This window comes from Notothenia rossii, assembly GCF_949606895.1.
Source record: "Notothenia rossii genome assembly, chromosome: 3".
Taxonomy (NCBI): Eukaryota; Metazoa; Chordata; class Actinopteri; order Perciformes; family Nototheniidae; genus Notothenia; species Notothenia rossii.
In genome coordinates, this window is record NC_136901.1 from 88,429,641 (window position 1) to 88,447,335 (window position 17,695).

General features: G+C 38.5%; 3 protein-coding genes across 3 annotated transcripts in view; 2 read left to right on the top strand and 1 right to left on the bottom strand.

The window, feature by feature from the left end:
- The window catches only part of LOC307033613 (uncharacterized protein), a 51,568-nt gene extending 49,693 nt beyond the window's left edge, over positions 1-1,875 (top strand). The window contains exons 3-5 of the mRNA XM_079672151.1: positions 483-529; positions 1,199-1,226; positions 1,312-1,875. Coding sequence (XP_079528277.1) covers positions 483-529; positions 1,199-1,202 — 51 coding nt within the window. The 3' untranslated portion in view covers positions 1,203-1,226; positions 1,312-1,875. The remainder of the gene's footprint in view (positions 1-482; positions 530-1,198; positions 1,227-1,311) is intronic.
- Positions 1,876-6,331: 4,456 nt separating this feature from the next.
- On the bottom strand, positions 6,332-13,282 carry cetn4 (centrin 4). The gene is made up of 5 exons (XM_079669948.1): positions 13,153-13,282; positions 12,263-12,418; positions 11,462-11,590; positions 11,129-11,266; positions 6,332-6,590 (listed from the first exon to the last, which is right to left on the bottom strand). Exons 1-5 carry the CDS (start codon positions 13,153-13,155, stop codon positions 6,501-6,503), a joined length of 516 nt encoding a protein of 171 aa, XP_079526074.1. The 5' UTR covers positions 13,156-13,282; the 3' UTR covers positions 6,332-6,500.
- Positions 13,283-13,323: 41 nt separating this feature from the next.
- bbs12 (Bardet-Biedl syndrome 12) lies at positions 13,324-16,222 on the top strand. Its single transcript, XM_079669945.1, has 2 exons — positions 13,324-13,473; positions 14,155-16,222. Exon 2 carries the CDS (start codon positions 14,167-14,169, stop codon positions 16,087-16,089), a length of 1,923 nt encoding a protein of 640 aa, XP_079526071.1. The 5' UTR covers positions 13,324-13,473; positions 14,155-14,166; the 3' UTR covers positions 16,090-16,222.
- Positions 16,223-17,695: the final 1,473 nt, after the last annotated feature.

Genomic DNA, 17,695 nt, shown 5'->3' on the forward strand with positions numbered 1-17,695 from the left:
ACAAGGCAATTCAAAGTGCTTTACACAAATGAAAGACATTAAGAGCATTAAGAAACATATTATAAAATCGCATTTAAAAGCAAAGACACATGAATTCAAGTTCCAGTGCCTTTGTAGGTAAGAAAGTATTAATTACGAAGCAAGGAGGGGGGAGTAATATTCACAGAATTAAGTCGTATGTTTAAGGAAAAAAACGACCGTGCTCCCGGATAAATGCGGTACATTTGCGAGAACCCCCCCCTCACAATTTGTATATAGATTCTATGAGATTAGTCATTTCGTTTTTTGTCAAGGAACTAAATGGCTTTACTTTGCGAGGTTCCCATTTGGAATGTTGCACTGCGCCTGATATAAAACAATTTGTTTACTACAACATATAAAACCTCTGAAAGAGGAAGTAAAATGCTTCCGCTAATAAAGATATTTTGTCGTAAAATAAAATAGTATTACAGGTTTTATAGACTTCTCTTTATTTTCAACAGATCTCAATCCCGGTGACAAATAGAGCGGCTACTAGAATATTCATGAGGTGAGTATTGTTGTGAGTTAATACCGTAAGTGTTACGTTTCTTATATAATTTATTCAGGACAGCTGGACCTACTGTATAGGTCAAATCATTTCTTGTTTATTGGTAAGTGTTTTTGTACTGTATCTAACTTTCATAACCCCTGCTATCATTGCACACTATGTTGGTTTTGACTCAAAGTATTAGTTAGTAGTTCAGGGTGTGTTTACCATGCCTTACCACAAACAAACAAATAAAATGCATGTCTGTTACTGTAATATTTACAAGTGTGTGTGTGTGTGTGTGTGTGTGTGTGTGTGTGTGTGTGTGTGTGTGTGGCCTAGTATTACAATACTTGTGGGGACCTAAATCTGTTTTTATACAGTCACGTGTGGGGACTCGCCTCCCTTATGGGGACAAAATGGAGGTCCCCATAAGTGGAATCATTACTTTTAGGGCGAAGACTTGGTTATGGTTAAGGTTAGGATAAGTCTCCAGGAAATGCATGTAAGTCAATGTAATGTCCCCTGAAGTGATGTATACATGATGTGTGTGTGTGTGTGTGTGTGTGTGTGTGTGTGTGTGTGTGTGTGTGTGTGTGTGTGTGTGTGTGTGTGTGTGTGTGTGTGTGTGTGTGTGTGTGTGTTGATTTCAAATGAATATTAATCATCTGTCTTTTCTGTTTCCTACAGTTGAGACGTTGAAAGCTAACAGCATGAGGTAAAACATATTACTTTATACGGCGTTTGTGTTGTCAAATTAATTACAAATGATGATGTCGTTCACTTCCTCCTCCCACCTGCAGTGTTATGACTTCCTGCGGTCTCCTCTTCGGGACCGGTTTGCATGTCAGGGTTGAGTGGGTGCGAGGTGAAAATGCAATCGGTTCACGTATCTGTCATATTGCATGATAGTTTATTTGTTAGATTAATTCTGCATACGTGAACATAAAATGCTTCGTTATTTCAGAAGCACTTGTAGAGCTGGAACGAGGAGATTTTCAGTGATTTAGAAAAGGGAGTTTGATATTACCGTAAGTGCACCGGAAGAACCACAGGGAGTGGGTGGGGGATCGCCTCCTCTGGTCCGCTCCCCTGTCACCGCAGCAGGAATGACACTGATGGGTTTTAATGCTTGATGAATTGTCACTGTCGTCATTACAGAAATACAACCATCTAATAAATACTTAAAATCTAATCGTAGGACTCGGATCATTCGACATGAATATTGGTCAAATGATCTACCAAAATCCAACTATTTGAATAACAACTAAAACTGGGGACAGCTGCAGGATGGGAAACTCCCATTATTATTATTGTTGTTGTTGTTGTTTGTTGTATAATACATGACACTTATATAGCGTTTTTTTGTTAAACTCAAAGACGCTTTGACAGAGAGTAAAACAAAAAACGAAGAAAAGGGTTAGGGTTAGAAAAGAGGGGGGGGGGCAGAATTTGAATGCAGTGTAGATTATTATTATTATTTATTTTTGCGCGTATGAGAGTTAAATGTACTGTGATAAAAGTTAGTCTACTAAATCGTGTTAAAGTGAATTTATAAAATAATAATCCAAGCAAGTGTGACTGCCGGCTTGTTTGTCTTCTATATTAATCTATCAAATGTAGTTTTAACAAATGAATTGTTATCAGAAAATACCTAAAGTTGCTGAATTGAATGCTGTTATTTTGAAGTGACTTATTAATGTTATCTGATCACAAAAAAAAGTGTTTAATCCGTCACCTGAAAGTGTGAGCACACCCACAGTTTCTTTATCTAGACACGCGTGTAAAAGCTTTGGTTGCATGTCGGATTTCAAGCCGAAATGTCCTTGAAGTTACTTTCAGCTATTTTTCTAGAAATGATGTCGACCTGCCAGAGCCTGATTAAAGTCTCCGTACATTTAACAAAGCTAGATGAACAGGTCCCTGCGGTGGGAAGGGTTGAAAAAATAAAGACGGCTGTCAGATGATTAAATCTGTCTTTACTTCATTTTGTTACAAATATAATGATTTTCCTTGGTTTTTATTTGGTTCGTCAAGTTGTTGGAACCCCTTTAATGCAATATTGGTTGATATAATTATTTTAAAAATCGATTTAGTCCACTGTAGTGTAATGAGAAGTGAAGATGAAAGCCATTGCGCTGCAGCCAAATGAACCTGTCGAACCAGACTATTCAAAAAAAGGCTGACACTGACACAGAACACATTGCTGCCTGATTTAAGTTATTAGAGACTTCAAAAATACGAGTTTTCATCCAAATGCATTTAAAAAACGGAGTCCTAAGAGATCCTTCTTAAAAACTATGAAGCAACTCCTACAAAGCGGATACATGTAAGTGTCTGATACCTCCTCATGCATGTTAAATATCCTCATACTATAAGCATGATTAAAGCTGTCCACTAAAACACACAGGGTTGTTTTAAAACGTAGACCAACTCAAGGTGTTATATTGGGTGTTTCCCCCACACTTATCATACATTGTCATATATATTTTGGTTTGTACTAAAGTCTAAGAGGATGTTTTTAAAAACATCCTTCTAAACCAAAGGTATTTTCAAAATGTGTGCACACCTCATCCTCTCAAAGGTTTTGAATGTGGGTGGAACAGCAGGTCGAGCGTTACAATGCGAGACATGTGAACGTGCCAGGTGTGCAACAATAACGTATGAAGGATTAGACACAATATATAGCAACACCTCCTGTCGCATTAAAGTCATTTTAGCCCTGGGGTTACAAAGGTTTATATAAACAAACAAGCAAAACAATAGTTATTTTTACAGATCGGAATAAACAACAGATACCCACAAGCACATGCTTCCCCCCCATACTGTAAAAGTTATATATCTACCATTTTAACAGTCAGATGTGTTTTAAATCTATTCATAATAAATATTTCTTAAAAGCCAACATACCCCGGCTGCAGCGACTCTTCTGCTTCTACGCAATGAGGGTTTTTAGTTCGTCTGAGCTCCTCTTACTCAAAGGGGGCTTGTGAATAGGTTGTCTACACCATGGTGACACATCCTTGACCTTTTAGAACTAATAACAAAATCATCTTTTACCAGCAACGACCACACTTGCAGCGAATTGGTGTTTTGGAAATTGATCATTTTATGGGAAAAGTAAAGCAGCGGCAGAGCAGTGGGAGTATGAGACGACTGTTAGCTTAAACCACAGCTGCAGGGGAATAACAGCTGAGGGGCTGAGAGGATATTAAAGGCCATGAAACTGCCGGGTACCAAAACATCAAACTCTAATTGGAAAGTTATGTTTTAAAATCAGAGATCCAGCGCGTTAACAACACCTACTCTTCCAAAATGACTGCTTGGTGCAGCTAAAGCACTCTCTCGCTGCTTGGTGATGAATTATTCTCAAAACTGAAATATGTTTCTTATTAAATGAAGGTCTTCCGATCTTTGTGCTGCACAGCTGTTGAAGTATTTAGTTATTTAGTTAGTTATTTAGTTTGTAACTTTATCGTCCACAATGTTGAATATCTGGTTGATTGAAATGTTGCACCAAACAGTAAATAAAAAGAATATTGTAGGAGCACAGAAACAATGTTCAAATTCTGCTTTTACCGACTGATTTTGGTTGTGCGTGCCTTGCTTTTCCCCGATATCAACATGAATTAAAGAGGCCCTAATATGCTTTTGGGGTTTTTCCCTTTCACTGTAGTGTTTTAGGTTTTAGTGTATGTAAATGGTCTGCAAAGGCTAACATCCCAAATGTCCTTCCCCCCCCTGCCTGAAATGCCTCTATTGGAGTCCTTTATTGGATAGTGACATCACTATGGAACAGCTGCACTTCCATTGGCTAGCTCTGCAACACGTTGTACGTGATAGGCTAAGGGGCTCAATCACACTTCTATTGGCTAGCTAGCTGCTCCTAGTACTAGACTCCTGGTACTAAGATGGGTTAAACGCAGAGGACACATTTCACTGTGTGTGCTGTGTGCTCTGCATGTGTGACCATTAAAGAGGGTCTCTTCCCTCCCAATTTTATTCTTCTAAATTCTAGCGCTCCAACACATACGTGATAGACTAAGAGGCGGGACATCTCTAGAGCTTGAGTAACTTTATCGTCCACAATGTTGAAAATTGTCTTTGGTTTCCCCGATATCAACTGAATGAAAAGGGCCCTGTTCTGCTTTTTGGGGATTTCCCTATTTCACTGAAGTGTTTTATATGAGGGTTTTCCTGTATGGTCTGCAAAGGCTAACATCCCAAAAGTTCCCTCCAGAGGGAGTTTCTCTCCCACAAACTCCCCCCCCCCCTCCCCCTCCCTCCTGCCTGAAATGCCTCTATTGGAGAGTGACATCACTATGTAACAATCACACTTCTATTGGCTAGCGCTCCAACACATTGTACGTGAAAGGCTAAGGGGCGGGGCAATTGTTGACCTATCACAACAGAGCCGGCCAGCTAACCAATCAGAGCAGACTGGCCTCTGGTTACCGACAAAGGGTGAAACAGAACAAATAAAGCGCTTGTTGAACATGGAGACGTGTCACAATACACATATGAACCTGAAAATGAGCAGAATAGGACCCCTTTAAATATAGTTAGGGTTGCATCATCATAATTCATTACGGTGCGTATTTGTTTGTGTCCACTCTGAGAGTTTCAGCTCTTTCTGTTTCACCTGCTGTACTTTGAACTGTCAGAAGGTGGATGGATCTGAGTCAGAGGGGCTAACATAAAATGAGTTTTGCAAATACTGGACTTTTGATTTGGCTCATCTCAAGCAATATTAAGTCTCAGCTCGTCAGATGAAAAATATAAGGAATCCATATAAACGTGAAGACTTTAAGAGTCTTGCATGCTCAGATATATCTCTAAGTACGAGGTAGGATTTGTGAAACAAGTTATTTTCGAAATCTACATTGCTTGCATTTTTATTTGTTTTTCGGAATATATATTAAAAAAGAACTTTAGCCAACGCTTTTTATATGTTCCACTCAATGTTCCTCCACTTTCAAAAAACAGTTGTCAGAACTTTCATAATCAGTGGAAAGCATCCTCAAAATAATAGACAGCCGTCAGACGGAAAAACACGTCACTACAATATCCTGTTTATTTACAAAAGTATGGTGTTTGCAGTATCGGTGTATAGGAGTGATCAGAATACTTCATTTATCCTGAAGGGGGGGCATTGGGTTTTATTAAGGCTGCTCCATTCCACAATAAAAGAAAAGAAACAAAATACGCATATAAACAGGGGGGGGAAAAAGCGAATAAAAGGGAATTAGAATATGTATATAAACATAGGAGTTTAGAGTTAACATGCACATTGTGCTACAAAACTAAAGTCTGTCTTAACAAAGACTAAATCAATATTTAATATGTAAAATAATATGTAGAAATGTGCATGATAAAATACACAGTGGTGAATTCGTACTAATAAAATACATATATGCGTTTTGCAGAGTTAGATATTGCACTGGTTTTGCAGCCTAACTCTTGTGTGTATTGCTCGGTTTAAAAGAGAGCCAGTGTGTTCACTCAAAGCAAATAAAGTAAAAGTCTTCTTCTGTAGATAATAATTATCAGCAGGAGCGCTTTCCTATAACGCGATCACATTAGAGAGTTGTACCGCAGACTTTGTTCAGTAACAGAAAAGCTGAAGTGAGAGTGACTTTAGTTAGAGTTACTCATCCCAAGTCTAGTTTGTCATTTGTGTCTACAGTAAAATAATCGAAGCTAGTCAACACAAGCTGAGTCACACAACTTTCACTGTCTGTTCCCCGAGGTCTGTCTGTCTGTAAATGCAGACAATATGAATCTGAGGGAGGTTCAATTTAAACACAACACTGACGAAATGAACATGTTATGAAATACATTTTATTGCCTTGCATTGTAGAAAAAGCTGTGGAAAGATACAGTATGTTAAAATATTTATTCACAAACTAGACAAATCTGTCCCGAGAAAAAGAGCTTCTGTAAAAAGGGTTTTAGACTCAAAAGTGAATCTCAGAGGAAGGCCGTAACACGCTCAGTAAAGATTGGTCTTCTTCATTATCTTCATGAAATCCATCTCGTTGATCTCACCGTCACCGTCCTGGTCTGCCTCGTCGATCATTTCCTAAAAAGGAAGAAATAAAGTCTGAAAAAGTTACGCTTGATGCATCACATGACACACAGCGAGCACTCACTGACTCACTGAGACCTCTCAGTGTCAGAGCCCACGCTCCTCAGACATAGCCTAAAACTGCTATTTTGATATAACTGCTATTTTGATATAACGTGTAAGAACAGAAGGGGAACTAAGTCTTAGCTGTAAAGATCTGTGTGATGTACGTTATACATTCGTCTTTAAGTGAAATCAGCTCTTACTTCGTGATAAATCCTATAGAGAGACGGGGGACCTCCATGGGACCTTATTTCGGAAAGAATATGTATTGAAGTCAATGGAGAGAGAAAGATTATCTCTCGATCCAGTTTGAATTGTGCCACGAATTACTAATATGGTGTTTGTCAATCTTAAAAAACCATTTCCATGTCAAAAAAGTCACAGTTTGTCGTAAAACTGTTGAAATATAAGACTATGAAAAATACGCAACAAGAAAGACTACAAATCCCAGAATCCCGGTCCCGCATGCTGGCTCTTACAGAACCGACTAACTCCCCTTGTGTGTGTGTACAGCTCTCAACATGCCCAGACTTGGAGTGATTTCACCTCTTTTAATACTTTTCTCCTCATTCTGAAAGAAAGAAGTGAAATGTGCCAACGTGACGGCCGTCTTGGTGTGTGGTGCGAGACGGGAGATGTAGTTCATTGAGCGGTTTCACACAAAAAAAAGTGTTACTTCACAGTTTTATTTTTTTGACTTGCAAAATTATCTTTTAAATTGACAAACATCATATGTGTAATTTGTGGCACAATTCAAACGGGATCGAAAGATAATCTTTCTCTCTCCATTGACTTCAATACATATTTTTTCCGAAATAAGGTCCCATGGGTCAGAAGTAGATGGGCGGGACTTCGCCTCTCTACATTTAGTGCATAGAGTTTTGATTAGGAGGCTCCAGACAGGCTTAGTAAAGGGAAGGGAAACTCATTCATTAGTTGTGGCGTATTGAATTGAATTAATTCATTTAAAACAAGGGACAGTGTACATTAATCAACATGTAAAAAACATGTAAAAGTACTCGAATTAGCCAAAAGGCTAGTTTTCACTGATAGTCCCTTTGCCAGATGGTGATAGTGATAGGCATCCTAAAAGCAAGAATTAAAATACCACAACATTGTTATACCAAAAAATAAATAAATAGACTACATCACTGAATACAGATTCCCTAGACCTCTTATTTATTACCCCCCTTTTATTTGTATTGATTGCTTTTTATTGCTTTTGATTAATTTGACCATGTTGTGTAATGTTTTATACTGTTCATGCTGACTGCTTGTGGCACTTCGGGATTTGAAGTCAAATATGAAGTGCTTTATAAATGAAACCCTTTATTATTATTAGATAAGAACAAGTCATGATAATGAATAAAACATTCACAATACACTCATACTAACACCTACATATCAGTGCTGACACTGTTAATTATTAATGAGCCACTTTTTAACACTGTGCTTGAATGTGTAGTAGGATGAGGACTCTATTATTGGTTGTGGTATTGAATTCCATTGATGGGATGCGTGGAATGAAACTTTGCACTTGTCCTAAATGGGATGGTGCCGTCTCCCCTAGCCGCACCTCTAGTAGCCCTGGTTGAGATGGGCTGATGAAGCCAGCCAGAGGAGGAGGAGGAGCCAACCCACGAGTGATCTTATAAACTAAACAGACATTTTTGTAAACTACGAGATTTTCCCAGCTGAACAGATTATACTTTTCTAACAATGTGACGATAATGATACCGGAATGGCTTTTTGTCTAGTGTTTTGAGTGCTTGTTTATATAGTGATTCCAGAGCTGTAGAGTGTGCATTAGACCAGCTTATCAGACAGTAGTTGATGTGAGAGAGGACCATTGAGTGAAGGTATAGCTTAGCTGCTGCAGTTGATAGGAAGTTTCTAATGTATCTGAAATTTGACAGATTGAACTTCACTTTATTGCCGACCTTTTTGATATGGGTTTTGAAACTGAGGTTTGTGTCAATGTGTACTCCTAAGTACTTATACTCCGAGACAACCTGAAGTCTCCTTCCAGAAAAGAAAACATCTTGTTCTGTTATAATGCTGTGGCCCTTGGAGAAGAACATACACACCGTCACACGTATAAAATAAAACAGTTTTTTTCTCTTATGTAACATACAGGGATTATAACCGAGTTTTGTTGAAACTAACATTTTAGAAAGCCTTGACCATGAGCTAGTAGGAAATCAATCGGTAACTTTTGGGGAGTCAGAAACTAATAATTGCCAAAGGATTTTCCCTCTGTTATAAATGTATTTGTTGTAGTTGGAGGCGTGTGGCGCAGTGGAGTAGTGCGTTGGTGTTGGGATCAGAGGGTCAAAGGTTCAAACCCCACTGCAGTCAGCATGTCGTTGTGTCCCTGAGACACTTCACCCCAAATTGCTCCTGTGGGGATTGGCCACAGTATTGAGTATGTAAGTCACTTTGGATAAAAGAGACTCACAAGTGACATGTAATGTAATGTTGTAGTCGGAAGTTTTCACAGCAGTTTTAGGCTTGGCCTGATTATGAAGTGTGTATATGGGATTAAATAATATGAGAAACTGAGCCAGTTAGTGGGTGGTGAAGGGGGGATTTTTCTAGTCTTTATCGGCATGGAGGCCATGTTTTAAGGCTTCCTGCTACAACTAAAACATTTCATGAATGTTTGCATAGTAACGCAACGTCGTACTTTATCAGAAAACAAATTATATTTTTTCTTTGGCTCGTGTCTGCAGCAACCATTTCTATAAATGAAAGATACATAGAGCAAATGTTCTTTGCAATGGAACAAAATGTGAAAGTAGGATTATTGCTGAAACTACTCTCAGTCCTCAGACATGAGCGCAGTGTGAGGAAAACAGACTCTCTTTCAAGAAACCTGCATCGAGAATTGTAAAACAAACTATTAATACAAACAGGGTATATGCAGGAATCCTGAAGTCAAATGTAAGACCTTTTTTAAGAACTTTTTTAAGACCCTTTCCATACATTTTAAGACCTCATCGCCACTTTGAGTTTTAACCGGTTACCTTGGCGATGCACTTTACCTCACATTGACTATATACAGTATGGATTGTCCTTCCTCCTTATCTTCCAACCATTTGGACGCAAACAAAATGTAATACCTTGGAAAATGCCATTTAATACTTTTTAAGACCCCGCGGACACCCTGACAAAAGGTTATAACTTACTTAAATACATAAAAACCTAACTCTGTCTAAAGAAAGAAAGAAGGGCTTTGAGTGCTTCAGTACAACACATCTTCTTGAAGGGGCATGTCTGTGTGGATGTAGGCCTGTCGCGATAATCGATAAATTGACTTATCGTACGGTACGATAAATAAAAATGGACTCGATAACTTTTCTGAGCTCGATAAATTGCCGTTTACATGCGTGTTTGCTTACATAAGGATGTGACCAGCATTTTAGCTAGGAGCGCTGTGGCTGCCAGACGAGCTGTGGCTGCCGGCCATGCGCGCTGTGAGGGGCGGGGCTGACACACAGCCAGGTCAGGACACTCCGCGTGCACGTACAGCAGCGTAGCAGCCAAATTAATAATATAGCGACAAGCGGGAGACAACGTGTGACTTACTCGCGGGGAATTTAAAGTGAAATGGAATTGGTTACAAAACCTAACGACACATCTCGATTCTCCGGTGTGGCAGTATTTTGGATTCAAGCGAAATCAACGAGGCGAACCTACGGACTTGAATGAGCCGGGCGGTGTGTCGCATTTCTTTAAAAAAGGTAGCGACAAAAGCAGGCAATACCACGCATTTTAAACTACACCTAAAACACAACCACTCCATTCCGTTTTCCCAGCTGGTAGCAAACACGGCAGCTGGAGATGGAGAGCCCCCACCTTCCCGACAGTTTACAATCAAAGATGCATTTGCCCGACAATGCAAACATGTTGGTGTTCCTTGCTCGAAAACTTCGAAAAACAGATTTGGATATGGCCTGTTGAGGCATCTGGGCCTTTGTATGGACAGTGGACTGTACACATGACTGTTGTTTTAAGGAGATGTTTTTTGATTGTGAGACAATGTGTGCTCATATTGATTTATTGATTGATTTATATATATATATATATATATAGATGGATAGATAGATGGATTGAGAGCTCTGTTTTCCAGCCTGATTCTATTTAATTTATTGTTTTGGTTGTGTGTGATTTAATTAATTTATTATAATTTAATTAATTTGTTTTATTTATTATATATCATTTATATATTTTAATATTATTTCACATTTCATTTGCAATGTTGAATGTTCAATAAAAAGTTCTGTTTGAAAGGATGTACTAGAATTATTATGATATATTATCATTATGTCAGTGGTCTAAAATGGTCTTACAATGGTGCCGACAATATTATCTTTTATCGCAATAATTTCCAGGAACATTTATCGTCCAACAAAATTATTTATCGTGACATGCCTATGTGGATGGACTACCAAAAACATTATACATAGTAAAAAATAAAAATACAATACCTGTAATTCCTCATCTGTGAGGTTTTCACCCAGCTCTTTGGCAACTCTCTTGAGATTTTTGAATGATATTTTTCCTGTGCCGTCGTCGTCAAACAGCCGGAAAGCCTTCAATATTTCTTCTTTGGAGTCTTTTTCATTCTAGTATCATGAAAACATAATGATGATTAATATTTTACAGCGTTGATTCAAGCCGTCTCCCATTTACTGGAACTGGCAACCAAATGTCATCAAAACAACACCTATTAATAACTTTTTTGAAATCTAGACACTTTTTATGACACATTTTCATTTCTAAGAACGTTCCCAGGATATTAGGCAGGTGTGTTACACTACCATTTTTACTGTCATCATAGTGAGAAAGTCATTGAAGTCAATTGTTCCAGAGCCCTCTTTATCAATGTCTGCGATCATGTTCTTGATCTCTTCTTTCTTTGGTTCAAAGCCCAGCGCCCTCATGGCAACCTGTGGAACAGAAACAGGGGAAATCTGAGGCGGCTGTGTCCCCATTATCCGGGGATTTGTTCATCAACACGTACATTTTCTGCCGGTGTTGGATAGTAACAAAGTGCATCTACTCAAGTACTGTACTTAAAGGTGGGGTATGTAATTCACTTCAGAAACACTTTTTGTTATATTCCATGGAATGCTCTTAAAATCCCGATAGCAATGAATATATTAAATGCTTTGACAATAAATTCATTAAAAAATGTAATCTGTGGAAGCCGTGGCGCTGTAAAAAGCACGACCAATCATCTGAGCCGGCCCGGCTAAAATAACTGGATGGCCTACCTGCCTGTCAGCCTTCCATCTGTGCACAAACTTATCTCGTGCCCTCATTGGTCATGTGTGTGTTTGTGTGTGTTGGAGGAGGGGCTCTGTAAGGTAGTCTGAAGGAAGGGGCAGATTTTTTTCGGCTGCATACTTTCAAATTCCACAGATGATATTTTTGTATGTATTTATTGTCAAAGCATTTAATGTATTCATTGCTATCGCCCGGGATGTTAAGAGCATTCCATGGAATATAACAAGTGTTTCTGAAATAAATTACATACCCCACCTTAAAGTTAATAATCCTAGTTCTTCTATCTCTGCAGACATACACGTCCTGCCATCTCTATTAGACCAGGAACCCACCTTCAGCTCTTTCACATCTATTGTTCCAGTGCCATCTGTGTCGAAGAGGTCGAAAGCTTCTTTAATTTCTTGCTTTTGTTCCTCGTTCAGTTCCATTTTGGGAACTGCCTTTTTCCTTGGACCAGACGAAGAGGTTGGTTTTCGGTAACCTGAAGCCTAAGAAGAAAAAACACACATTGAGAGGTGGTTGCTTCTTTCTATAAGATAGTAACTAGTTGTGTAAAGTAACTAAGTACATTTACTCAAGTGCTGTTACATTAAAGTAATATATATATATATATATATATATATATATATATATATATATATATATATATATATATATATAGTTTTATGCTACTTTGTACTTCTAATCTACTACAATTCAAAGGCAAATATTGTACTTTTACTCCACTACATTAACGTAGTACCTTACTTACTTTGCTTTTATAATAATAAAACATAATCAACCGTTACATACGACTTTAGTTAGTAGAAATTCACAAGCTACCCTGCAGAAAATCAATACATAAAACATTATTTCCACCTTTACCAGCTAGATACACACATTAACACATCAATAATTATAATCAAAACATTTAATATGATTCTGAAATGGACCAATCTGCAAAACATTTTGATTGCAAGACTTTTACTTGTAACTTTGTTGCTCAAGTACAAGATCTGAGTGCCTCTTCCACCTCTGATAGTAACTAATTCTGCAGGAGCAGCAGAAAGAGCCATAAGAAGTGTGTGTTGCTATCATGCTAGTTAGCTAACTTTAGCTTCCATGAAGCTAACCAACAAACACGGTTGAACGGCTTTATATCACTGTCCGTCAGCATTTCAGGGTAACTCCCGACATTTTCTGAAAATGAAATACATTGTACCAAACATGTATATGAACATACCATTTAAATGAATGTTTCAGCCGGGAAAGTCGAAAAAGTTGTGTATTATAACCGGATGTCAACAAAGCAGGCACGCAGCAACGGTCTTATGTTGAATGACATGTGAGATAGCCAATAGAAACCATTATAGCAGGGTGACGTAATTAAAATAGCCAATTGCAAACGGTAATGGGCGGGATTTTACAGTGTCCTCCAATGGTTGAGATCGTTTCTTGTCGCCTGGCAACCAAGAAACCATACGCATGCGCAGTGCTTAATCTTTTCCCCCGGAGCAGCTGGTCAGTGGGAACAGAAACAACTATCCTATGTCATTAAATTAAGGTAAACATACTCTTTTATAGATGAAGCTTGTTTAGCTAAATCTTCATGTGCAGACATAAGTCGTTTTGCTTCGTTTTTGGCAGTGTTAATTTAGAAGTTACGTATTGTTTTCGAAGTAAAGTATTAGCTTGTTAGCTCAGCATGCAAGCTTCTGCCTGTCTTGCAGGTTTGTTGTAGAAATAAGCTACCTTAATGCACACTTAATAGCTAGTCCTGCATTCAAAATGTTAAAGTTCACCAAGTATTACCAGCTAAGTTTATCTTAAGTATCTAACATAATGCAGGATAACATGTGTTTTGTATGCATATTATATTATTGTTCTATTCACACTTCTAAAGTGACTGCTGCTTCATTTAATATATAATGATGCACCATATTGTATAAGCTTATCACATGTTTTGTATGTAATATTATAACTTTTCAGGTTACAAGAGTTAGGGTTAGATGCCAAATATAGACTTAGTTGAGTATAATATTCCCCACTGAAATGTAATTAAGTAAATTACAAAGTACTATAGCATATAGTGCCATGCCTCAAACTTATGTTAATATAAAATAAACTACTTGGTTACCTTCCACTACATATTAATGTTAGTAAGACTTAACACACACAATGGTAACCAAACTCAATACAATACTTTTAGTTTGTAATCAATATTTATTTTCCTTTTACAATTCAGACACCTCAAGTAATGCTTGGAAGCACCATTATAAACCACCGACAACATGTTGGACTTCAGAAGCTCGCAGCGCTGGCAGGAATCACACACTCCTCTTTGGGCCCCAATAAAAAGTATAAGTTCATCCAGGATGAAGCGAGCGGGGAGTCAGCTCTGGTGTGCTCCTGTTTTCGCATCTTTGAGAATCTGGAGCTGAGCTGTGCCGTGGGTCAGCTGGTTCACGAGACTATCCAGGCCCACCAGAAGGTCTATCACACAGGGTCGGGATGCCTGCTGTTTCTCGCCGGAGCGTGGAGTCGTGCTGCTCTGGAGTGCCTTCAAAGAGGGATTCCAGTCCCTCACATCCTCTCTGCTTTGTCTGAAGGGATGGATATATGCGTCGATGTTTGCAGGAAAAGCAGCGTCTCCACTGAGGGTCTCGATGTTGAGCCATCTGAGAGCTTCAATGCAAAATCACATGCTTTAGGATTTCAACTGTCAAAGAAACCCAATGTGGAAGCTTCCCAAGCATCACGCAACCTGCAAGAGACATCAACAGTTGTTCTTAAGACTCTAAATGGCTGTAGACAAAGAAAAATAAAACTCAGCAGACATTTTTACGAGGCCAGATCAGAAAATGTCTCAACAGTAACGCAACCTGACCCTAAGCTCCCTGACATTGCACACATCGCAAAGGGATTGAGTCATGGTTGTGTCGATGCGATGAATTTAGTAGTAGAAGCTAGCCGAGTACAGTCAAAAAATCATCCAGAAAACATCAGCTGTTCCACATTTGATGTCACTAAAGTGATGACTTGTGTGCTTCCTGGTTTACCAGAGGAGCATGCATGTGTTTTACCAGGCTGCATCGTCCTTGTTTCTGATGAACAGGCTTCAGTTGCACATCACTTAAAAGAACAGTCCTTAAGAGTTGCTCTAATTAATGGAGATTTATCAGACACCTATCGCCATCTTGGCTTTAAAAAGCTAACAGGTGTACAGTGCGTGAGCAACCAGTCCGACTTTACAAGTTCAAGCAAAGACAAAGAGTGGATGGAAAAGATCGTGGCACTTCTGTTGAACCTGGGAGTGAACCTGATACTTGTCAGCGGGCTGGTTCGTGAGGAAGTGATTCAGAGCTGTTATAGACATCATATACTTGCGGTGGAAAAAGTGAAGGCTTCCGTTTTGAGAGCCTTTGCTAAAGCAACGGGAGCTGTTCCGGTGACATACGGCACACAATTGAGTAGGCACTGTATCGGTGTTGGTGTTAAGGCTGAAATATGGAGGGACCTCAGCAGCTATGATGGGAAACCTTTAATTACTGTGAATATTTCCACTGTAGAAAACAGTGAGTTGGTCACAGTGATTCTCTCGAGCTGCGTACATGGCAAGCTGCAGGCCATGGAGGACCGGTTCTGGGCCTGTGCTTATCGTGTACACCACATGCTGGAAGACAAAGTCCTCCTGCCTGGTGCTGGAGTGACAGAAATGCTTTGTGTTCACCACCTTCAAAGGGAAGCAGAGACACATGTCAAACATCACAGAGAGAGGAACAGGGACTCAGCCGCTAACCCTTACAGAGGCCAAGTGTTGAACCTCATTGCAGATGGTTTATTAGATTACATATCCACCGTAATGGCTAACACCGGAAGGTTCTCAAAAGTCAAAGCCATGACGGCAGCACGCCAACAACTGCAGAACAATAACGAAAGTCTTGATGCAAAATTCTCACAGCTTTCCTTGGAAGGTGAAGAGGAGGATAGTGGAGTTCCATTTCCGATTAAATCGAGCAAAGCACCCGCAGTAAAGATCTATGATAATCTGAGTGTGAAGCAGGAATCATGGAGGAAAGCTCTAGATCTGGTCATCCTGGTCTTGCAGACTGATGCGGAGGTCATCACAGGCATTGACCAAACATCTGGTGATACACAAGAAAAGCTGATGCTGTTGTGATTTCATTTTTGAAGGGTTGGCTGTCCTACACATTTCCAAATTGGAAACATATATGTATTTAACTTGTTTGTAATGTATTTTTGTATGAATGGTACAAAAGGAAAAGTCAAATAAAGTGTTTTCATATTCTTTATTTTCTTGTCATCAATAAATAGTCAAAGAACAACATTTAAAAAAATAAAAAAAAACTTCACATGTGCTACCACTTGGGGGAGACAAATTATTATATGACACTTGAGTTCATGTGACTCTTTAATCCAAACTGAGACTGAGAAAGAGATTCTGAATGGTGAAAATCATGAATATTCCTAATTCATGCATGTTCACGAAAGCATCTGATGACTTCTTTAATGATTTGAATCCTGACCTCTAGGTATTCGGAAGAAATTGGAGAACAGCATCTTGAAATAAAAAAAAAAACGATATGAAGTACAGTCAGTAGATATGTCAGATTTCTCAATGTACTCCTTTCACAGGAAATACAATAAAAGTCAGTTTATATGTATTATCAACCAGGCCTGAATTCGCTTACATTACATGACTGTGAACACACCTTTTTGTCTTCATGGTTAGTTCCCAAAAGAAATAGTGCATGTCCAACACAACCATATAATTCCCCCCTCTTACCGGCGTGTTTTTAGTGTTGTTACCGTTCCTACTGCTTGGATAACACTGCTCACCTTATACCCTGAGACTGGAGGTTTAATGACCTGCTCTGTCATAATAGTAATGTTTGTAGGGGAAGGAACAGCTCCAGGCAGAGTCAATGTTTTTGGTTAAGTGTTATTAGGTCATTTCCTTGAAGGAAGTGAAATAAATGTCATAACAAGGTTATTTAAAAAAAAAAAAAAAATGTATTCTAGAAACCATCAGTTTACCTTCCTAAAAGATCATTGGGAGGTCACAGGAATATTACAGACCCTTGCAATCCTTGGCACTTGATGCCTTACGTTGATTCACCCATGAATCAAGGCTTATTTTACAATCAGATTCACAACACTTTATTTTTCTAAGGGAACATTTTTCATGACAGTTGCTCCATTTTTGAAGGAAATAAAAATAAGATAACGAAAAAATAAATATGTAAAATATTTATAAAAATGTGAGGATGTAAAAAAGGTAAAATACTATTAGTTATATTAGCACAAGAAGTTAAAGTAAATTGTGCAATAAAAAGATACATTTAAATACAAATATTTATTCAAACATAATAAGTTAGTGTAAGAATGCACAAATAATATAAAATTCAAATATTCATATAAAACGAGAAAAGATCAAATACAATAAAAATAATAAGTTATAAACAAACTGTTATTCCACAGAAGAAATGTCTACTAATTGGAACATTTAAAACAAAGATCATTCACGTAAAAGAGAAGCACTCTCTCGGTTACCTTTGGACTCTTTCCTATTATGCGCGTTGTATTTCAAAGGTGTCAGCTAAAGCGGCACGTGAGTCCTTCCCTTTCCTCTGAGAGTCTAATTGCATCCTAAAAATAGTTCAGTCTAATAAAAAGTTTGCAAATGCTTTACGGTGGAACCATAACAACCTTGACTCAGGGCATTGCTCAGCAGGGGTGTACGATTGAGAAGGGGGGGGTATGAC

Coding starts and splice junctions, on each gene's coding strand:
- bbs12 (XM_079669945.1), top strand. CDS start 14,167: ATGCTTGGAAGCACCATTATAAACCACCGACAACATGTTGGACTTCAG.
- cetn4 (XM_079669948.1), bottom strand. Junction 11,591..12,262: donor TAGATGTGAAAGAGCTGAAG/GTGGGTTCCTGG, acceptor TCTGTTCCACAG/GTTGCCATGAGGGCGCTGGG. Junction 6,591..11,128: donor TCACAGATGAGGAATTACAG/GTATTGTATTTT, acceptor CTTCCTTTTTAG/GAAATGATCGACGAGGCAGA.